This window comes from Streptopelia decaocto (assembly GCF_964273445.1).
Source record: "Streptopelia decaocto genome assembly, chromosome: 7".
In the NCBI taxonomy this organism is placed as follows: domain Eukaryota; kingdom Metazoa; phylum Chordata; class Aves; order Columbiformes; family Columbidae; genus Streptopelia; species Streptopelia decaocto.
Window position 1 is genome coordinate 3,730,694 of NC_138661.1, and position 23,826 is coordinate 3,754,519.

Genomic DNA, 23,826 nt, shown 5'->3' on the forward strand with positions numbered 1-23,826 from the left:
GGGGAAATAACCCCCAAGATCGCTCTTTTCTCACATCTCACAGCACTTTAGGAAGACCACATGGGTCTCCTGGGGCAGGTAAGAATGCAACCAGGGCTAAAACAGCCTCAACGTCCCCTTTCCACGCTCAGGACTGTCACCCGGAGATGCTCAAAGGATGGATGGAGCAGGTTGAATAGGGTGGGCTGCTTCCCAAAACTTCAGCGCATCTCAGGAAAGCATCACCCTCCTGCCAAACCCACAAAATCAAAGAAACCGTGCTCACTTAACTCCAACATATCCCGCCAGGCTGGCTTCCTTTGAGCTCATCACACTCACAGCTTTGCACTAGAGTTGAGCTCCACTTTTCCAAATAAGCTCAAGGAAAAGCCTGTATCCAGGATTGTCAGATCTAAATATTCATAAGTCATGAGACTGGCTTCAAAGAAGTCGGCAGATTTTTTAGCAGCTCACTCATACGTTGCTATTATTTAAAATTGTCCTATATTTGGCTTTCTTTTGATGTATCTTCTCTTTGGGTTTGTGTTTCTCCCTGCAACCATATGGGCTTAAAAAAAAAGATAGCAGCAATTCTGATGCATTCACACAGCTCCAGATGTTAATCCTTAAAACAAAGCAGATAAGGAGAGCGGAAATAAGGAAAAGAAAAATCAGGGTGAAGACACAATAGCTGGTGAGAAGCTCCAGGAATCCTCCTCTGCACCCAAAATCCTGTTCTGGTACCTGAAGCATCTTGGAAATCCCCACCCTACGCTCAGGATTGGTGGCAGGGACAAAGTTGTCATATGCCTCAGGTATCTTATTGCTCTCCTGGATTTGCTTTTTGATTTGTTAGAAAAGCAGGAGATGGCCATAAACCTTTGCAGCGCTCCCCAAATTGGAGCAATGATGGAGAGAATCCCAACCCCTGTGCCAGGTGTCTGCCTCATCCTGCCATTGCATAGGAAAATGCTTTGCATAATCCGGTTAAATAAAATGGATGTGTTGCTCTGCACGGGGCCGGTGGGAGCACCCAGCTAATCACCGGGGAACAAAAGCTGCTGGGACTTTGATCGCTGCTGTAATATTCTCCGAGGAGCAGCTTTACCTTGTAAATCCTGGAGTACATCAGTTTGATGTTATCGCTGGGAAAGAAGAAAAAAGAAAAATGGAGAAATAAAAAGCAAATAGCTGGGTGCAGAGTGCTTGTGCATTAACAGACTAGGTGAAAAAGGACATTTCTTACTGGTACCAGTTGAAGGAGCAATCAGGCATCCCTGCACATCACAGCTTCATTCCCATAAGAACTGGAAGTGAAAAACCTCCTGGAGCCAAGTGGCAGCCGACACGGTGCTGCTAATAATGTCTAATTAATTGCGGATAGCAAGGAAATTCCAGACAAATAGAAAGATGGTTTAGTGTAGATCCAGGCTCAAATAAGGCAAGGTGAGTAACCATTAGGTGCCTGTTCCAGGTAGAAAACCACATGTGTTTGTGCAGGATTCTACACATAGAATAAAGAAATGCAAAAACAACTGGTTCCGCTGAGTGGTTGTGTAGGAAATAAGCAACAAAAAAAAAAAAACGTTGTCATTCTTAATGAGATAATGCTCGGGTTTGCTAACACTGTAGGGAATGCAGACAGACCTCCAGGAGGCTTTTGACTTTGAACACCCTGACATTTGAAAGCAGGAACCTCAAAATATCGATAAACACAGGCGGAGTGGCTTGCGGAGCAGTCAATACCAGACTTGGGACTGGGGGAGCTCCCCAGGGCTCAGTGTGGAGCCACTGCCTGGGGACCTGCTGGTAACAAGCTGGAATCCATCAGAGCATCTCTGCTGCGTGCATCTGTGTCGAGTAACGAGGAAAGCAGAAGGATTATTAGAGCAAATGGGTTTGTTCGTCAGGCTGAGTGCAGTCCTGGGCATGTGGCTGATGGCAACGGGGGAATTTGGAGTGGGGGTCTGCAGGCAGGAGAACCCCAATCCCACCTGGGGAAATGACAGAGAGATGTGTCAGGGGAAGTTTAGGTTGGACATGAGGAAAAGGTTTTTCACCCAGAGGGTGCTGGACACTGGAACAGGCTCCCCAGGGAGGTGTCACGGCCCCAAGACTGACAGTGTTCAAGAAGAGACTGGACAACGTCCTCAGACACACGGTGTGACCTGTGGGGTGTTCTGTGCAGGGACAGGAGTTGGACTTGATGATCTGGAATATTGTGTCCAGTTGTGGCCCCTCAGTTGCAGCAGGACAGGGACCTGCTGGAGAGAGTCCAGCGCAGCCACCAAGATGCTGAAGGGAGTGGAGCATCTCCCGTGTGAGGAAAGACTGAGGGAGCTGGGGCTCTGGAGCTGGACAAGAGGACACTGAGGGGGGACTCATTCCTGGGGATCAATATGGAAAGGGGGAGTGTCAGGAGGATGGAGCCAGGCTCTTCTCGGTGACAACCAGTGACAGGACAAGGGGCAATGGGTTCAAACTGGAACACAGGAGGTTCCATTTAAATGTGAGAAGAAACTTGTTCATGGTGAGGGTGGCAGAGCCTGGCCCAGGCTGCCCAGGGAGGTTGTGGAGTCTCCTTCTCTGCAGACATTCCAACCCGCCTGGACACCTTCCTGTGTAACCTCATCTGGGTGTTCCTGCTCCATGGGGGGATTGCACTGGGTGAGCTTTCCAGGGCCCTTCAACCCCTGACATTCTGGGATTCTGTGATCCTGGTGGGTCCCTTCCAACTCAGGACATTCTATGATTCTATGGTTGAGTTCACATCAGCAAAACCAGTAACCCCCATTACTTACCAGCTGCTCAGACCCTTGCGGGTAGGAACAGGGTGGTTGCAGGGATGGGATGTGATCTCACATCTCTGTATCCCACTGAGGAGCTCAGCAGGAAAGTACATGCACAGGTCCAATAATAAAAATTGAAAAAGCGCAGAAAAGCACAAAAATAGTTTTAAGGCCAGAGAAAAATACCATGTAGAAAGGCTCAGAAGGATCTAATCACGGCTCAAAAATGAAGACGAGGTGTGATCTTGGGGGAGATGCATTGGTGAGACACAAGCTCAAAGCAGGCTGGCATCCGCGGTTTTGATCCCTTGTGTCTCAGACCCATAGACCAACGGTGTCCCCTAAGCCCCAAGCCCTCCTGGGCTGAGCTCACAAGTGGTGCCCCAAGAAGGGAGATTTGGGCATCACCATTGCAGCAGGAGTGGGCAGCACCATAGGTAGCACAGGCTCTCAGCCCCTATCTCCTCCTCCACCTCCTTTTGGACAAAACAGCAAGGCATTGTCTAAGTGTGCTCGGCCCTTCAAGCCTCTAGAGCCACCAGAAACCTGATGGAAGTGGCTCATCCCACCTGGTTTCCCACCTGTGTGTCCATCTCCCCTCACTCCCTCCACCCGCAGCATCCCATGGTGCCCGGCCCCCATTGCTGCCACACTTACTGCCCTTTGCTTCACACGCCGCCCTTCAACACAACCCGCACGCTGGGTTTTGGGGTGAAACTGGTAGATCACCAGAAATCAACAGAGCAAATGCTTCAGAGTGGTGATGCTTTGGGTTTTTTACCATGCAGGGGCTCAGGATAAGAGGCAGCTCAGCGTTGGTGCATAATCTTGTCAAAAAGAACAGAAAGCCACTGGAAACTGCTGATTCTAGTAAAAAAAGAAAAACAAACCACCAAACAGAAACAAACCCAAAAAACCCCAACAAGCAAAAAGAACCACCTTAAATCTCAACCTTTGAGACACATGAGCCACCCTGTAATACCCCAGTGAAGCTTCAGCAGCAGGTGAAGACGTGAGTTCAACCCTCATCACCTCTCTCTTGAAAGAAGAAGAGTTTTTACAAGTCCTGGGGCTGGAAAACGCTGGTTAGTGCTGCTCGATGCTCTGCAGATCGGGGTCCCAAAGGAAAATTGCGCATCGGATGAGGCTGCTGGAGCAAAGCCTGGGCTACAGCATCCATCAGCTGTTTGTGTTTCCCACTGCAGATTTATTCTTTGCTTCACAACATTTGAGAAATCCATCAATAGGAGCATGTCTGCAGTTCAGAAGGGCAGGACCCGGCTGCTTTCATCCTTGCTTGTAGAGCACAGGAGATCCAGAGGAATGGGGCTGCCGTACACAAAGTGACATTAAGGGTGCTTTATCCTCCCAGCCACGCTTCAGAGAACTCCCGCCAAACCCCCACGTACCTGTTTGCAAAAGCTTAAAAAACAAAAACTGAACAAAAACCCCCCAAAAAGCAGATCCAGAGAAGCGTAGCACAGTGTTTTTACCGACCTCTGCAGAGGGACATTGATCTACATTTGCTGAGACGAGGAGCCAGGGCCCTATTTCCTCACAGGCTCTGTGTTTATTAATTGCAGACCTTGAATACAAAGTATGCCAAGTCTTTCCAGTCTGCAAACAGTGTCTGGGTTCTCTTCCCAGCCAGCCTGGCATCGTGAATCACTTAAAAATCTTCAGGCTTTCGAGGAAATTTGTGTTGTATTTGCTGGCACAGGTGATGTTTCCAGTAAGCACAACCAGAATGGAGCCAGTGACCTGAACCTCTGAATCTTTCTGGAAGATGTTTTCAGTATTTTAATTTATTTGGCTGTTTGAGATAAAGTTTAAAACGCAGAGTTTCTGCAGAACAAACCGTCCCCTTGGCTTCTGTTTGGAAGTTGATGGAAGGGCGATGGTGCACATTGCAGTTTACCCCGACCAAACTGGTTGAAGTTTTCTGAGTAGGGAAAACTTTATCCAGACCAGGTGTATCTCTATTCAAAGTAACTACAGCAGCAGAACCTTGCATTTGTGAGCAAAGACCAACACCAAATTACCTTTCCTGGAAACTAAATGAGACAATGCTTAGGATGAAGACAAGAAAGTTGTTTATCTTAAATACAATACACTTCCACTGAGACTATAGATGCTGCCTCTTGACTGTAGGGCTATGAATTATTTAAATTTTAATAAAAAAATCTCCTCTTCCTCTGCCTGCAAATTCTATCCATGTGAAAAAGCAAAGGGGTTTGGATATTTGTGCTCTTCCATATGCTGGAAGTCTTTGCAGAGAGCTGATGGTGTGCTCTTTGTGGCCTGATGGCTTGCAGCAAGTCCACCCTATGTGGGACACACCAGAGCTACTGCTGCTGAGCTGCACCATGCATGGACAGACCCAACATGAGGTTTCTCAGCTTCCCTGAATGTTCCTTGTCTGTCCTGACACATCCAAGTCAGGCTGCACATGAGGAAGAAATGGTGAGAGCCTGGCCCAGGTTGGCCAGAGAGGTGGTGGATGAACCATCCCTGGAGACATCCCAGGCCAGGCTGGACGGGGCTCTGAGCAACCTGAGCTGGTGGAGATGTCCCTGCTCATGGTGAGCACTGGGGGAGCTGGGAAGATCCCTTCCAACCCAAACTATTCTGTGATTCCATGAAGTCCGTGAAGCATTTGCCACACACACGCCGGTCCCTGCCTGGGGAACCTCACCCTGGGTAGAAGAACAGGCACCCACCTTCGCTGATGCTGCCTACACAGCTCGGGAGCCTGCAGATCACCACAGCAAAGAACATCTGGCCAACATGTGTGTTGGGAAGGACAGAATTCTCCTTGTACATCGGGGACAGCCTGTAAAACTCACCATTTTCTTCACTGGAGGCTCCTGGCTGTCTAGACATGTTCGATTACACGCACTCAAATCCCCAGCTGCTCCTGATCTGGCTTGAAGTCGCCCTCCTGGCTCTTTTCCCACAGAGGGGGTGACTGTCCCCAGCCAAGAGAAAGGCTGGATGATCTGGACATGTAGGGTCTGGCCAGGGACTGGGGTGGTGTATCCTGATGGGAACGGAGGGTGAAAACAAATCTTACCAGAGGGACAGGACTCCTGGGAGCTCACAAAGGGTGAAGGAATAAGAGAGACATGAAGGAAGGGGAGCATTCATTTTCTGCTCGCAGGGACAGGGGATAAAACCCTTTAGTCAAAAGCCAAATTTTTGTCAGAAAACGCTCAAATCTTTGTTTCAAACCCCCACGCAGGGCTGGGTAGCCCTGTAATGCCTATTCGTTAGATAGGAAAGGGGAAATGAAATATGTCCAACCCAAGGGTAGAGCAGAGGAAAGCCTCAAGTCAGACCTGTTGACTTGCTGCCTTCCCCCAGGCTGCTCACTTTGATTAAACAGACAGGAATAAAGAGAGGGGATGCGCCACAGACTTGAGATTAGACAGATGCTCCTCATTGCTGAGCTGGATTTGTGGTCTTTGCTCAACAGGCAATTTGGCCCAAATCCCACCTCACCCCCGAAGCTGAGGCCAAGCCGCTGCTCCTCCCCTTGCTGACACACCTGGCTGTGCAGCTGTTCTGCAGAGCCACAGCTGGATTCCAGCTGCCTGGGGCACACCTCCCTCACCTTCACAAGGTGATGCACACAAGAACCACAGAGAAACCATCTGAGATGAAACTCATCAGCACAGGCCTTCTCCCTCTCTACAACTGGAGGTTGGAAAGGAGGTTGGAGCCAGTGGGGGTCGGGCTCTGCTCCCAAGGAACGAGTGACAGGATAAAAGGAAACAGAACCACACAGAATCCCAGAATGTCAGGGGTTGGAAGGGACCTGGAAAGCTCATCCAGTGCAATCCCCCCATGGAGCAGGAACACCCAGATGAGGTTACACAGGAAGGTGTCCAGGCGGGTTGCAATGTCTGCACAGAAGGAGACTCCACAACCTCCCTGGGTAGCCTGGGCCAGGCTCTGCCACCCTCACCGGGAACAAGTTTCTTCTCAAATTTAAGTGGAACCTCTTGTGTTCCAGTTTGGACCCATTGCCCCTTTTCCTATCATTGGTTGTCACTGAGAAGAGCCTGGCTCCATCCTCCTGACACTCACCCTTTCCATATTGATCCCCATGAATGAGTCCCCCCTCAGTCTCCTCTTCTCCAGCTCCAGAGCCCCAGCTCCCTCAGCCTTTCCTCACACAGGAGATGCTCCACTCGCTCCAGCATCTTTGTTGCCTCAAGTTGCGCCAGGGGAGGTTTAGATTGGATCATGGGAACAATTTCTTCCCCAAAGGGCTGTTGGCATTGGAACAGGCTGCCCAGGGCAGTGGTGGAGTCACCATCCCTGGAGGGGTTGAACAGATGAGGTTCTTAGGACACAGGTTAGATCTGGACCTGGCAGTGCTGGGTTAACAGTTGGACTCTACCATCTTAAAGGTCATTTCCAACCAATTCCAGGATTCCACACCTGGCAGCACCAGCCCTTCTCTGATCTGTGGGCTCCACCTGCCCCACACCAGCACAGCCCCATCCACCCTCTGCCGTTCAACCGAGGAGTTGGGGTCGCTCCTTTGGAAGGGGCAGCACCAATCTCCAGAGCATCACTGGATTCCAAGTTTAGTTTGAGACCAAAGTACAGGATTCTTCCCTTCTCTACCTCCCACAACTGCCCTTGCAGGAGACAATTTCCAGCAGAAGCAGCAAATTTCCCCCTCAGTTCAAAGGCTGGGGCCCTGCAATCTGCTTTAGGTAGAGCTTTAAGAATACAGCATCTAAGGCAAATACTCCACAAAATGTATTTCTATACATACATAATTACATACATGCCTGTACATAATTTTAAGCAACTGGGGGTTCTACTGAATTCCTTTCTGCTCTTCAGCGTTTCCTCATCTCCAGCCTGTCTCCAGACAAAGGTTTTCAGTGAAAAGAAACACCAGGCTCAGACACTCCTGTGTCAAACTTGTGTCTGCCTTAGTTTTACATGAAAGAGATTTCTTAAGTTCCTCCTAAAAATACACATCCATACCTTGAAAATGGAAGAGAAAAAACCTGGGAACCTCTCGCAAAGATCATTTTCCAGCAGTACCAGCTGCAGTAACTAAGAAGTGAAGTTTTGCAGCCAGGTAACAGAGGCAGGAACACATAGACCCACTATGGAAAACCCACACCAAAAATACCCCAAACCACCACCACCAAAAAGCCACTTGTGGAGCATCTTCCCTGTAAGGTGTTTAACACTCTTCAATTAGAAGGACACCTGATAACCAGTTGGCAGACAATCACATCTAGAAAAAGTTGCAGATATCCTCATTTCCCTTCCCTATGCTCATGTAAACATGTTTTTTCCCTACTTAACGTTCATTTAGACAATTCATTTTAGCTTTTTCTTAAAAAAAACCTAAGCTTATGTACTCCCAGGAGCTGCATACAAAAAGGGCTGAATACACAGATGCAAACAAAACACTGAATTACCATTATGGAAATTAATTGTAAGAGTCACAAAGCGTATTATTCCTGGAAATTGCTTTTATTTAGCAATTATGTTAACACCGCAAGAAGGCAGCTGGCACCAAAAACAAGCAGTTGCATTTAGAAATCGGAGTGAATTAACTGGAGTTGAATACACCTGAATACACTCCACTACCTTGAATCCTCAAAGACTTGGGGTTTTGTTTGCCGAGTAAAAGAAAGGGGATAAAAGTATAGGAGAAACTGCTTATTTTTGAAGTTATTTATATGTTGTTGCAAATCAAAGTTAAATCCTGACAACCAACCAGCATGTAAAAAAAACTGAAGGAGTCAGTGACAATACTGAGATAATATTTTAATTTTTTTAAGGTTTTTTTTTTCCTGTAAAATGGCTTGTACTTCCACAGGTACAACAGCAAAGAAACTATTTCCGTCCATTTCACACGGTGAATATAGCCAGAAGTTTTATACCAACAGCTGCTAACACTGTTTGAAGGTAAACATGACTTTGTCATACTCGCTGCTCCTACGGTTGTGTCCCAATCAGCAGCTTTCCTGGGGCTCTGCGTTCTGTATTGAATCCAAGAGGAACGCGATACGTGTCCCTCGGCACCGCGACACAAACACAAGGGACCTCAGGTGACTTGAAGACTCATTTGCCCACCAGGAAATCAAAACGCCTCATCCCACGGAAATCTCGACAGCCACCGGTTTGAGCTGTAGTTCGGTTGTTCCGAGCAACTTGTGGTTTTGTTCTGCTGCCAATAAATGGAAACTCCAGACAGAAGGTGAAGTTCTGCGTTTGCCACCTGCTGCGGTCGACTCTGCTGTTCTGGCAAGACCCAAGGTTGTGCTGCGGGCGCTGGGATGGGCTTTGCACAGAACTGCTGTGATTTCAGCCTAGAAATAACCCCCCTCCACCCTTCACCCCCCAAAAAATCAGCCTTAGCTTAAGTTTTTCCTTTTAATTCACAACACCAAGTGCAAAGACTCATGAGGAGCGCTCATTAAAAAATAAACAGAATGAGAAACACCTGTAGAAGACATTTGCAACTCTGATTTATATTTTCCTTGAAGAGATAAGCAAGCCTGAAGGTTTAATTCTCTTCCTTGCTTTCTTTCTGAGTTATGCTTACTTGTTTACCTGCAGCTACGTGGATCAATAGAAAATGAGGGGAGCCAAGAGCTCACAAGAGGCTGAAAACTGAGCGGAGAAGGAGGAGGAATCCTTGGCCAGATGCTGCAGAATCGCTGGGCTGTCCACACCGATCCAGCTCGAGAGCTGAACTGGTTTCTGTTCCTACCCGTTCCCATCAACAGCTCTACCTGTCGATTCCACTTCGCATCCAAAAGGCAGCACGTTAACAACAGTCTTGGGGAAAAACAAGACACAACCACCCGTGGCAGAACGTTCCTTTACAGAGAACAGACAAGCACAGCTCGTTTCTACAGCGTATCTGCAGCTCGACTTTAAGCAACGGCAAAGCCAGTTTTTCTACCGCACTAAAACCCACATTTAAGTGCCTCTTTCGGTTCTCACAACAGCCAGATCGCCACCAACAGTTCTCCGACCCCAGAAAAGTGTCAAGACTATGAGCTGGATGGACAGAAACACGACCATCTTGGAGAAGCTTCCTCCACTTCCAGAAGAATAAAACATAAAATAAAATAGTGAGCAAAACCAGCTACTGCAACAGCCCTGAAGGCAGAGTCACCACAGCTGAAACCCACAGTTTCGTTTGGGTGGTGCGTGGAGTTGACAAATCACATTTCTGAAACGTAGGATTAAAACGCAGCATCACGCCAACTCTTTCATACAACTTGGACCACGATTCAAAAGAAGAGCAACGCTCAGTCATCTATTGAGACCTCAGCGCTCTGCCATAGAAGCTGCTAGAAGAACAGAAAATGTTACAGCTCCCGTGTGCGTGGATACGATCGGACTCAAAAACTCTTGTAGCTCTAAGCTGGTTTTGAAGCATTCAAATAGAACCAGTAGTAACAGGTGAAAACAAGAATCCTTACAGAATGCAGTGCCAGCATTTGAAATGGTGAGCAAAAAAATATCACAGCACTGAAATAATGAGAGAAGCTTTCAAAGCAAAGTTTGAGGGTGGTTCTCAAGTTTACTTGCTCCAAACAGAACCAATCTTATTTATCCAGAAAGTACTTTCTCCTACTGAGTTACCAGATGTGTGTTTACGATGAGGGGAGGAAAAAAGGGCTAAGCAACCAAATGGTCCATTATTTCATAAAAAGCAGCATATATGGCAGTAACAATTGAGAAAAATCATGCTAGAAACTCTTCAGCCATCCCAGTAAATCCAGCTCTGAGGGACTCGCCATCGATTTGAACAGCGGTTAATGGCAAAGTACCTGGATTCATGCAAAGAACCTGTGGAAGTTTGTTTCCCAGATAAAGAGTTTTCCTCCCTGCGGTATTTCTTGTGTTATACAGAATTGCCAACAGTGAAACAACAACAACAACAAATCTCGCTTAAAGCCCGATATTCTCAAATAATTCAGCCTGAATTCACCAAGGAACGTTTCCTGGAAGAGCGTTTTCACGGCACCTTTTGTGAGAAACAACGCGGAGTATCTCACCGAGTCCAATGAGAGCGAGGTGGAGGCGAGAACGCCTCTCGCTGATGAGGTATATGCTAAATAGAAGTAACGCTGTGGTATGTATAATATACGGGACCTGAGGAGCTCGTACTGAACATCGACAAGGAAGAGGCACCGTCACGTTCACCACAAAAACCAGGACAAGGAAGCGAAGGCCAAGGGCGTTTCTTCCCAGTCCGGTTGGGCCGCCGTTCTTGGTGAAGATGAATCACAAAGTCGACTTGTGGGAGGACTTAGAATATGGAATGACAAGAGGATCTCATTGCAAAGGCACTAGGAAGAAGCATATAGGTTTAGGTTAACAAGATTCATCCTATTTCCGACCACTGAGTGGGAGAAAAAACTGCAAAGGTTGGGATTTTCTGAGAAAATGCTGCAGTTTTCTTTTAAGCAGCAAAATAAAGCTATTTTCAAATTATTAAAATGCTGAACATCCATACAGCAGAATTATATTAAAAACAGCAGCAGACAAAAGTACATCCCATCACCATTGGCAAGGGACATGTAAAATGTTTATAAGGTTAACTATAAAACAATCTTACAACCAAAATATGAACAGGCCAATTCAAGTATATATATACAGAATATATTAAAATCATATAAATTATATATTTATACAAAGGGCACAAATATAGCAAAAAAGCTATAGTTGATTCAACAGAACTGAGCTTGAATGATCAAATTCATCTAGAGATGTTATGAGTTTCTCCCAAATTCCTTCTTTTTAAACCTGGACAGATTGATACCTCAGATACCAAGAGCACAGGAAGCAAAATAACAAAACACACAACCCATAAATCAAAGAGTTATTTTGTATGAAATGAAACTTAACAGTGGGCAGGGCACATCTCATATGAAATTCTGATTTAATTATTTCCATCGTAAACATGGATCAGGTCTCTTAGAAAGTCAGGAATTTCAAGTGATCCGCTTCAGATGTACCACCCTGGCGCATATATTTGATTACATTTGAATGTTGTTTGATTTGCAAACATTTAGGAACAAAAAAAATGGATACAAACACATCTCAATCTGCAAAAAAAAAAGGTGACAGATGGCAGCAAGTTGAAAACTGAACAAAAATACTCGGCTGAACTAGAAATGATGCTCTCCTTACAGCATTTTGGCTAGTAAGTGAGCTTAATAACTTGTATTTTGAAATAAAAAAGCATTTAAAATAACAGCATATAACCACAAGCCGCTGAAGTACTTGAGAATCTACACAGTCCCATCCATAGGCTTATATTTAAACCCGACCTAAGTGCTTGCCTGAATTCAGGTCTATGTTAATAAGTTCTGTATAAGTTGTACCTAAACCTTCCCTCTTGCTGCAGGACCACCCCTTCATTAATGAGGTTTTTAAAGGCTCGTTACATCTCAATTAACCCAATGGTCCTGGGCGTGCAAGGAGCGGTTATGGCAAGCTAAGTTAAGCAGAAATTAAAAGGCCAGACTACACATATACAGAACACTGGCTTAAAAACCAGAACCAAGGATGTGAAAAAGTAAAGCAGTTTGAACAGATGCAGGTTAAATGGGGGAAAAAAGTAAAGAAAGAAAAAAAATCAGCCATATACCATACATAATGAACAGTGGATATCTGTTACACTGAAAGGAAATCAATGCAAACAGGATTTCCTCAGTTTCAAGTAATCCTTGATGCCTTTTTGGCCAGCTGTGTTATACTATAATAGATATTTTAATAGCTTTTATACTCTACAATTTAGGCAGCTAATTTTTCTCTTACATATCCAATTATCTCTAGTGAACATTCACCTATAGTTCTCCACGTATTCTATATTAGCTCCTTGAAAAACTATTCAAGTTCAATTATATTGCAAATTAAAGACAGTTACATTCTGTATGTTCCTTCTAGATTTGAAAAATAGGTTTTAAAGGCTTGTCAAAGTTTAGAAGAAAAAACCTTTCCATTAAAAAATCTTAGCTTAAAAAAAGCATTAAGACACCTTTTTTTCTGATCCAGGGTACTAATAAAAAGATTACAAATATACTACAATTTGACCAAGAAGACTTCATGAATATGCTGCTTTTGAGCATGCAACACCGATATCTGTCAAGTTCCAGGTATCAATGTATCCCAATTCCACCACAGTCCATCACCATTTCCTCGTGAGATGTGTCCCCCATCCCCACCCTACCACCCTATCAATAACCATTATAAAAAAAGGTAAAACCTAGAGTTAGTGGCAGAATCTTCACAGTAAATCATGAAAGAAAATGTTGTTGTGATCGTCAGTCAATCGGCCCCTGAAAAATCAGCTTGATGCAGTTGTGTTCCCCGGACAGTTGCGTTGCACAAAAAGGGCAGGCGGCGTGAAACGCGTGAGTACCGTGGGGCAGCGGGATCTGAGACCAGTATTTCGCAGATTTCTCCGAGCACACGTGTCCGCAGGGGGTGAAAGCGTGAGTGGGAGGCCCAGCATCCACGTAAAAACCCGCTTCACAACCCAGCCACAGAGGCACGTAGGGGCCAACGGTTCTGCACATGGGACATTCCCGCTCGTTGGCTTCCGTGTCGCTGCGGTGTCCCCAGTTGTGGTAGCCGTGGACGTGGCCGCAGCTGAGGTACGCCCAAGGCTGCTTCTCTTCCACCACATCTTTACGGTTGATGCTGGGAAAAGCTAAAGTGTTTAAGCCGACGGGACACTGCGGCCTGGCGGCGTTTATCTCCTGTCGCAGGGCTTCGATGTGTTTCTGAGTCGGGGCGTGGAACAGTCCGTCCGCCGTTCTCCACAGGAGGGTGGCTCCGCACAGGTCGATGAGAGAACCATCCTGCAGGACATTGGTCTCATTTTCTACCTGTTGGTGGAATGCAGAAGGAGTTAAGCCCAAGAGCTTTAACAGACAACTGAGTTAGTTCTGTGAACCTGTCACCTGCCTCACCAAATCGTTATCCTCCCTGGCACGCTACCGACTTTTCACAGAATCCCAGAATGTCAGGGGTTGGAAGGGACCTGGAAAGCTCATCCAGTGCAATCCCCCCATGGAGCAGGAACACCCAGATGAGGTTACACAGGAAGGTGTCCAGGCGGGTTGGAATGTCTGCACAGAAGGAGACTCCACAACCTCCCTGGGCAGCCTGGGCCAGGCTCTGCCATCCTCACCAGGAACAAGTTTCTTCTCAAATTTAAGTGGAACCTCTTGTGTTCCAGTTCACACGCATTACCCCTTGTCCTATCACTGGTTGTCACCCAGAAGAGCCTGGCTCCATCCTCCTGACACTCACCCTTTATATATCTGTAAACATTAATGAGTCCCCCCTCAGTCTCCTCTCGTCCAGCTCCAGAGCCCCAGCTCCCTCAGCCTTTCCTCACACGGGAGATGCTCCACTCCCTTCAGCATCTTGGTGGCTGCGCTGGACTCTCTGCAGCAGTTCCCTGTCCTGCTGGAACTGAGGGGCCACAACTGGACACAAGATTCCAGGTGTGGTCTCCCCAGGGCAGAGCAGAGGGGCAGGAGAACCTCTCTGACCTACTGACCACCCCCTTCTAACCCACCCCAGGTACCATTGGCTTCCTGGCCACAAGGGCCCAGTGCTGGCTCATGGTCATCCTGCTGTCCCCAGGACCCCCAGGTCCCTTTCCCCTACCCTGCTCTCTAACAGGTCATTCCCCAACTTATACGGGAACCTGGGGTTGTTCCTGCCCAGATTCAAGACTCTACACTTTCCCTTGTTATATTTCATTAAATTTTTCCCCACCCAACACTCCATCCTGTCCAGGTCTCTGATGGCAGCACAGCTTCCAGTGTCAGCCACTCCTCCCAGCTTGGTGCCATCAGCAAACTTGCTGACAGTCACTCTATTCCCTCATCCAAGTCATTGATGAATATATTGAATAACACCGGCCCCAGCACTGCCCCCTGAGGCCCTGCACTAGATACAACCTCAACTGGACTCTGCCCATTGACCACGACTCTTTGGCTTCTTCCCTTCAGCCCGTTCACAGTCCACCTTTTATTGTTTCCTTGTGGCCCCCCCATTTGTTTGAACCCATTTCTGGTTTCTTATCCTACATTTAAGATTATATTTATATATATCTCTTAACCTGTGCTTGTACAGGAGGTCCTAAATTTGCAACTGTTACCTGCTACAACAATACTAATTATTATATAGTTTTCCTCCCTGAATTGATTACTAATGTAATATCTTTCCCAAAAAATTAACTTCTCAAATACCCTGTACCACTGAACGCCCTATTTTTATCTGTCAAATATTAATTCTCTATGTGGCTCTGTCATGTTTAAGGTAATATTTGCTGAAATATTCTATCAAGACTGAAGAGGAAACTTGCCATTCCTTAAGGGCTGTATTAGCCCTCCTGGAATTTGACTGGCAGAGGCTGTTCACGCAGCAAAAGACCCTTTGGGACTAAAAAAAGACCCTTTGGGACTAAAAAAAGACCCTTTGGGACTAAAAAAAGACCCTTTGGGACTAAAAAAAGACCCTTTGGGACTAAAAAAAGACCCTTTGGGACTAAAAACATTTTCAAGGGATTATGCCAAACACATGTAGTACTCTCCTGAAATACTCTTATTTTAATGCCACAAACATATAAGCAACTTGTGCTACTGCTACCAGTTCGGTAGTGATGAATACATATTGAAAACATTCTTTATGAAATCAAAGAGGAAAACAGATGTACTGCCTGGCTTTATACATAGAAAATGCATAAAGAATACCACTAAGGCAAAACAAATACCCTAAACATTAAGTAGGTCACATGAAACCATCATGTCTGTTTAAGAATACTATGAATGATAACCAGTTTGGCACCTACATTTTAATCCAGTTTAAATTCACAGATTAATCGTGGATCATCCTTGCTCGAAACACCTAGATGGTACAATACAGACCACAGATAAGAGGTCACCAGTGTTAAGTGCTTCCAGCGGAAAAATCCAGCGGTTGAAGAACAGATGAGAAAAGCTGTGATTTGATGCACTTTTCAGATAATTCCTTCAAAAACAGCAAAGCAGAAGCCGTCTCGTATGCAACGTGTTCAATTCATTATACAGTGTGCATTTGGTTTTATGAACCCAATCAACGAATACTGATCACATCACACCAGTGTGCCATGTAATTTTATTTAAATGAGAATTCAAGTCATTTTGGAGGCAGAGAAGGGAATTTATTTGTTTTAGCGTTGCCTTTCTTTAGCAGCACTACGAAGGTGCTTTGCTAACCACGTACAAAGGGCGCGATTGCAACATCATCTGTCCCATCCCTGGGGCGATGTTTGCCTGCCTCCATTAAAGTGAGAAAGCAATTTCTGTACTGAAAGCAAAACGAAACAATCCAACTCCATTTTCCCAACTCCTTTAAATGCTCAGTTTTCTGCCCCTTCAGTGCGAGCGCGTGGGATTCCTCTAACAACCAACCAAGCTAATGGGCATTCAGTTTTGGCACTGAGAGGACGTTCCCCTCACCGTGCACACTTTCTTAGTCTTCAGTCTCTAGCAGATGGATGATAAAGTTATAAAAGAGGCACCTTCAGCTCCTGTGAACATCCCCTACCTTCCTGAACCCTAACAAAGAAGGAAGAGGTGAACCATGAAGGTTTTTCCAGGAAGGAGAGCGTTCTAACGTACCCAGGGGCAAGGAGGACTTCCGACTGGAAATATGGTTGTGTCTATATTTCGCTGGGCTATTTCTATATGTTCATGCTAGATTTTTTTCCTTTGAAGGCAGAGGAAAACAAAGGATGAGCAACAATAGCTTTCTCCTTCCTCAGTACCACAGAACTTGGGAAGGGGAAAGAACAAGGGCTCTAGGGGAATTCTCTCATGGAACCTCTCTCCTGCCACAGGTCTCTTTTGGTAAAGGCAAAGCCCATCCTGCTCCACAGGAGAAAACAGAATTATACTTAGAAGGGCTTATCTTCTCTTCATAGTGGCCGGTAAATGGGACAGAAGCGGCTTTATCCAAACTGGCGGACTCTTACAAAAGTACTACAAAAGCCACTTCCCTACGCACCAATTCCAACATGTCCCCATGTCCCACGAGAACATTCCAGAGATGGAGTGTATTTAGCTTCTATATCCTATGCTGTTTCAGTTGGAAAAGTGACATTATCAGAAAACACAAGTGTTGTCCTCTCTAAGCAGAAACAGAATAGCAGCACAGAATTCACTGGAACACACAGGTATTTAGATGATTTCAGTGCCTGCTATTTAGGGACCATGCTATTACCCCCACAGCCACTCCACGACTGCATCCCTTCAGGCCAGGAAAACAAGCACCCCTTCATAGAACCACAGAATGTCAGGGGTTGGAAGGGCCCTGGAAAGCTCATCCAGTGCAATCCCCCCATGGAGCAGGAACACCCAGATGAGGTTACACAGGAAGGTGTCCAGGCGGGTTGGAATGTCTGCACAGAAGGAGACTCCACAACCTCCCTGGGCAGCCTGGGCCAGGCTCTGCCACCCTCACTGAAAAGAAGTTTCTTCTCACATTTAAACAGAATCTCCTGTGTTCCAGTTTGAACCCATTACCCCTTGTCCTATCACTGGTTGTCACCCAGAAGAGCCTGGCTCCATCCTCCTGACACTCACCCTTTACATATTGATCCCCGGGAATGAGTCCCCCCTCAGTCTCCTCTCCTCCAGCTCCAGAGCCCCAGCTCCCTCAGCCTTTCCTCACACGGGAGATGCTCCACGCCCTTCAGCATCTTGGTGGCTGCGCTGGACTCTCTCCAGCAGTTCCCTGTCCTGCTGGAACTGAGGGGCCACAACTGGACACAATATTCCAGGTGTGGTCTCCCCAGGGCAGAGCAGAGGGGCAGGAGAACCTCTCTGACCTACTGACCACCCCCTTCTAACCCACCCCAGGTACCATTGGCTTCCTGGCCACAAGGGCCCAGTGCTGGCTCATGGTCATCCTGCTGTCCCCAGGACCCCCAGGTCCCTTTCCCCTACCCTGCTATCTAATAGGTCATTCCCCAACTTACACTGGAACCTGGGGTTGTTCCTGCCCAGATACAAGACTTTACACTTGCCCTTGTTTTATTTCATTAAATTTTTCCCCACCCAACTCTCCAGACATCCCTTGTTTTCTTTTAATTACCAGCTCATTCCAACTCACCAGTTTCCCCCTTTGTTGAGCAGATCTGGTTTCCCGGAGCGTGTACACATCGCCACAGACCGAGATCTCCCGCCAGACTCCAGGCTTGGACTCCTCGGTGAAGCCTCCTTTCGGGTGCATGACCAGCACCCCATTAGTTGTCAATCCATCCATGTGGCCATCAGGATTTTTCCATTTTGCTGCTTTTTCCTGCATGTGACAACCACCCCAGGAAAGAAACAGTTTGTCTAGAAGTACACGGGCTAAGGTTTTACACACTCAAGTTTTACTAGTGTTGTCTAAACCATATTCTGTCACTGGCTGGCACTGCTTAGACATAGATTTACAAAAAACCAATGTTTTTAAGAATACCTTGTGCCAGGGTGGTAACACCTTATGCTCATGCATCTTGAATTACTATTCAATCTTAAATATTATTATTTTTAATTCAGTTGAGTGCCTTTGACTGCAGGTTAAGGGCTCAGAGGTGAGGCACATACTCCTAAACACCACACTGGAATGTCATGACAACAGGCACATCTTATTCCATAATGCCGCTCCATGGTCTCCAGCAGAACAGCAACAGCAGCTTATTCACAATGAGTGTGACGAACACACCAAACAAACCTAAAGAAGATCCACTAACAGTTACTAGAGTAGAGCTGCATTGTTAAAGGCAATTATGACCATGAGTCCATGCTGGTAATAAATCAGGCACATAAAACTACTTAACACTGCCGCTGGTACGCTGGAGAAATAAAAGTCTAATGACAGTATAAGGTGTCAAGTAGTAGAAGGAAATTTTGGGGCTTGAAAATAGTGGAGAGTAAAAAAAAGAGTTTGCTCAGACATAATTATTAGTAGTACTTACACCAAGAAATATATTTTTAGACGAGTCAAAGCCAGCTGCAAAAATCCTTGCGGTATATGGTGGGCTCCTGTCACAAACAATCCTGCACGCAAACCGGGAAATGGTGCTTTGCGTAATCTGGGTTTCGTCGTTATTTTGAGTTCCAGAAATCGTATCTGTTACTACAAAGTCTATGGGGCTTTCTGTCGACCTCCCAACCTGCAAAAACATAAAAAGATAATGGCATAATTAGAGAAAGCCATAGAAATATCAAGCATTAAGGACACAGTTTTACCAAGGTAATGTCGATGGCGTCGGTAAAATACTACCTATTGAATTTTTGGATGGCAAGATGCAACTAGAGACTGGCCTGTATTTTCACATTTGTCCTCGGCAGAAACACATCACTGACACTGCAAGGTACGTTTTCACTTACTACAACTGCTGTATATGCTGCAATGAATTGTTTGCTGGAGTGCTGTCAACAGTATGAAACTATTAATACTATCACCTTGGTTATTTCATAATCCAACCACAGCAAATTACTTACCACTATATTCCATCAATTAAAAAAATCCTAGCTTGAAATGCCAAGTTTTATTCACATTTCTAGTTCCAAGTTAATTTGCCGTGGAAATAAAGGACTTTTTTTAGAACCAGAACTGGGTTATTTTGGTACATCTTAACAAAAAGCTGCCCACCTTCCTGCTTGCAGAATTTGTAGTTCCAGAATAGAATAGTTTTCAGGTAAAACCCACAATATGATGAAATTTATTCCTAATCATGCACATGCGTAACTAAAAAAAGGTTAAAACTTTCTTCAGCAGAAATAAGACACAGCTGAACAGCAGACAAGAATATTTTTCTGTATGGACATTTGTACATTTTAATCTGAAAACTGGAAACATCTAGGCATCTGGAACAGAAAACCTCATCGCAAACATTAGTTTTATAGACACACTGATCAAACGGAAGAAAATTAAGAATATTCTTCACATGCAACTACCTTGAATATCAAGAATCTACACTTATAGTAATAATCTCCTTGCTAAACATCATCTCATCGTCCTCCAAGAAGTTACACTCTGCTTTGCTTCTTGCTCTTCAAAACCGTGTGTGGTTCCATCATGAACAAACATCTCTGCAAACTGAATTTGCTGTGAAGAAACGTTATTCAAGAGTTGGAAAGTGACATTTTTAATACTTAACCCTTGTCACAACTGAAGTGATAGCAACAGTGCAGGGATCTCTCCCGTACTTCTCTTCTGCTTTCAGTTCTACTTTGCAGCATTAAACTCAACCACACGCCAAAATTCATGTATTCAGAGACACATCCACTTATTTTCTCCATCTCATGGCTCTCAACCCCTGGATGGAACAGGATGAACTTGCCACAGAAGCAGCATCAAGGAAATACTGAAAAAACACTTCAATTTTTCATAGAAAGTAAAGTGACTACTAGAACACCCAAGAGACTGAGTTCAGAAACTATTTAACATGGGATATTTCTGATTTATATAACTTGACAAGCTGAAGCTAAAGCTTAGAAAGCTACATTCCTCTTCTTTTTACAGTTTATTTCTAACAGGCTTCTATGTCCCACCCAATACAAGTCCTGCTGACAGCACCAACCAGCACCAGGGACCTGATTCATAACTTTGGACCATTCTCCATCCGCACGTGAAGTCTCTTAAAGGATAATCAATAATGAACACAAAAGAAATCTGTTCACAATCAGTTTCTGCCTGTTGCAGTCTCTCAACTAGATCATTCTCAAAGCTTTTAGATGCAATTAGAGATAAACCTGCTGTATTTTCCCTCAACAGATGAAAAAACACACGACTGTTTGCTCACAATCGCCTTCATATCAAAGCAATCAGTCAACATGAAATACAAATATGTCTGGATATAAGCATGAAAAGCACAGAATCCCAGAACGTCAGGGGTTGGAAGGGACCTGGAAAGCTCATCCAGTGAGCCCAGTCAGGGTGAGGCAGCCGTGGAGATGAATCATATCAGACTCTTCTCAGAGGTGAAGAGACAGACATTCCCATGGCAGAAATGGTCAGATCTCTCGCTAAACTCTGAGTGTCTCGGAAACCATCTAGTTTGACCACAGAATCATTTCAGTTGGAAGACGCCCTCAAGATCAAGTCCAACCATAACCTCACTCTAGCACTAAAGCAGTTACAAGCCAAACCAGTCACTATCTACAAACATATGGCAGAGAATTGTCTGAACCATACACGGCCTCTCACGGGTGAAGTAGCACATGGGCCAAAATTAGGGCTTTTGTGACATTTCACCTGACATCTGAGAGCTGCTGGGGGGGAAAAGGAACAGTCAGTGCTTGTACAGCAGCACAAGAGATTAGGCTGGAGATGAGAAAGCAATTCTGTGCAGAGAGAGTGGTCAGGCATTGGAATGGCTGCCCAGGGAGGTGCTGGACTCGCCGGCCCTGGAGGTTTGTAAACTGAGACTGGACATGGCACTTAGTGCCATGATCTAGTCAATGGGCTGGAGTTGGACCAAGGGTTGGACTTGATGATCTCTGAGGTCTTTTCCAGCCCAGTCAATTCTGTGATGTGCAGCCCAGCACCAGCAGGTCTCTGTACTACCTGGTGCAAATTCCTCCTCTCTTGAGCATCACCGGATCTCTAAGGGGAACAGGGGAAGATCTGCTCTTAGCTGGGCTGTGCTAAGCTTAACCAGCTCATTCCTCACTGAGCCAAACCCCTGCTTTAGATCCAAAGCATCTTTAATTAGCTCCCTTAACCTACTGCCTTAGACAACGGTCACTTGAAGCTTGGTCTGTGTAAAACTGCTTTAAAACTGCTTTGCCTGTGCTAGATCTCTTCACCTCGGGCTGCTAGATTTCACTAGAGTGACAGCTAAGCACTCCAGCGTACCTAATTCTTCATCAATACCCTCCGAAATAAAAGCTGTAACCACCACTAGCACATTATGCAATCAAGAAAAGAGCTGTCTATACAATACGACGAAAGCAGCAGCTGTTCTGCTTTATTCATTTTTCAATGTATACAAGAAGTGGAAAAATTCCAGCTTTCAGATTTTTTGCCCCCAGATTTACATACAGAAGCGGCTTCACTAGAGCTACTCAAGGCACAAAAGCATCTTGCAGAGAGAAACAAGTATCACACAGTAACTCAAAAGGATGGGTTATATTTTTTCCTTTTACTAGTTAACATAGAAAAACCTCTTTCAATTCACTGTGGCTGTGTGCTCCCTTTCTAACTATCTATTCACGCAGCATCACATGAACCAGACTGCTTTTAATCCATTCCTATTTGGACCTAAACTGTTCCAAAGTCACACTAGGAAAAATTGTATATAGAGCAAAAAAACCCAGAATCTACATGAGGCAACAACATTTTCATTTTGACAGGGCCATTTCCTCTTCTGTCAACACCACTCAACTGCTGACCCTTCTAAATATGAACGGAGGGATAACAACTCATTATAAGATGCTCTAATTACAGAGGTCGCTGACAAGACAGACCCAATTAGTCTAGACTGGAAAAGGTTGCGTGCGTTTGTTTTGCTCTGAGCTTGAGGTTTAAGATAGTACAGAATTTTTGCTCTCTTATTACATATATACAAAAATAACCATCGCACAAGAAAACAAGTTACCAGAACATTTGATGATGCTGAAAAACACAAATCTATATATGGGAGAGTGAAAACACATTGGATAGAAGGTAGCTTAAAGAAACCCGGCACAGTCCCCTACACCGTTCGATATATTTGCACATTCTTCAGGATCAGTTTTATCGTTCTGTCACCAGTTTGTCTCCTTCAGTGCACAGTTCCCTTCCCCATCCCATGTCCTACTCCCATCCATTTCCTTTTGACTCCAGCTACTTGATTAACTGGAGGATGAGGGTATATTCTTGTGCTTATTCATGAATTCAAACAGACCACACATCTTTTTCTGGTACTATTAGTACAGTTGCTACACTGTCCTTGCAGAAAAAGCAGAGTATAGTGAAAGCAATAAGGTAGGAAGGATATTAACAGACACTGGCTTGAAAAGAGCAAACGATGCAAAATATCAAAGTGTTCCCATATTAATGAAACAGAGTTCAACTACGAGAATTCTACAGATCACAAAGAACATCCAGAAGAATATAAGGCAGAACTGTGGTTCCATATGTTGCTTTAAAAACACAATAATTTTTAAAAGCATGTATTGCATTGAGCCTTACCTGAAACATGTCTGTATCTTTATCATGAGTGTACTCCACTACAACAGTCTGATTTCTGGATAATGTGTAAGAGATACTGTGCTGACCTTTACAGCTGATCGCCTGTTGAATAAAAAATATGACTATTATACACAAAAATATTATAATCAAATTCATTTCACTCTATAAACACCTTTACTATGATCAGGAAAAGCAGTGTATCGTAACATTTTATTACAAGGCTGGCTAAACACATACAATAGGATTTTTTGGTTTCAGTGGAAAACCCCCTGCTCTTTCTAGTTTAGAAGCACTCAATACCAACCATTTTCATAGCTTTAGACTAAAAACACATGGTTTTCTCTCTGAAATTATATTAAATTCCTAACCCTCATTGGGACTCCTATGTCAGGAAAGACTTGGGGTTTAGGGTTCTTTGGTTTATTTACTTGTTTTTAAAGCAAGTGAGCGGTACAATTGAATTACAGTTGAAAGTGCCAGGATTTCAGGGGTATCGTTAAAGCAGATTTCATCAGCAAGAGCCCAGCAATTTGACAGAAATCGTGATGAAAAACCAACACTTTCAACTTGTTTTTTCTCATTACAGGGTAATTCTTATTACCTATCCCAGAAAACTGATCTCTATAGATACGGATATAGCATCAAACGGTCCCAACGCAGAAAGAAACAGTGAGAAACCTTTTTCCTTGATGAATAAACACAAAGAACAGTTGCCACAGCAAAGAGCTGTAAAAAGAGGCAGGACCCAGCGATCCCCTCAGAACCCCCAAGGCTCAACGCACAAATTCTTCACGGTACCAATGATCCTTTCTTAAGCTTAGACTTA

At 45.0% G+C, this 23,826-nt stretch overlaps 1 protein-coding gene across 2 annotated transcripts in view; it reads right to left on the reverse strand.

The window, feature by feature from the left end:
• Nucleotides 1–8,278: 8,278 nt before the first annotated feature.
• PELI2 (pellino E3 ubiquitin protein ligase family member 2) overlaps nt 8,279–23,826 on the reverse strand; it is an 80,914-nt gene continuing 65,366 nt past the window's right edge. Inside the window, exons 3-7 of one of the 2 annotated variants that reach the window (XR_014184710.1) lie at nt 23,001–23,102; nt 18,796–18,993; nt 17,946–18,134; nt 13,039–13,663; nt 8,279–11,116 (exon numbers count right to left, since the gene is read on the reverse strand). Coding sequence is in view for 1 of the 2 variants with exons in the window: in XM_082059371.1 (XP_081915497.1) it covers nt 13,097–13,663; nt 17,946–18,134; nt 18,796–18,993; nt 23,001–23,102 (1,056 nt within the window). In the remaining variant the exon portion in view is untranslated. Of the gene's footprint in view, nt 11,117–11,313; nt 13,664–17,945; nt 18,135–18,795; nt 18,994–23,000; nt 23,103–23,826 lie in introns of those variants that run through there. The other variant, XM_082059371.1, reaches the window with a different exon arrangement.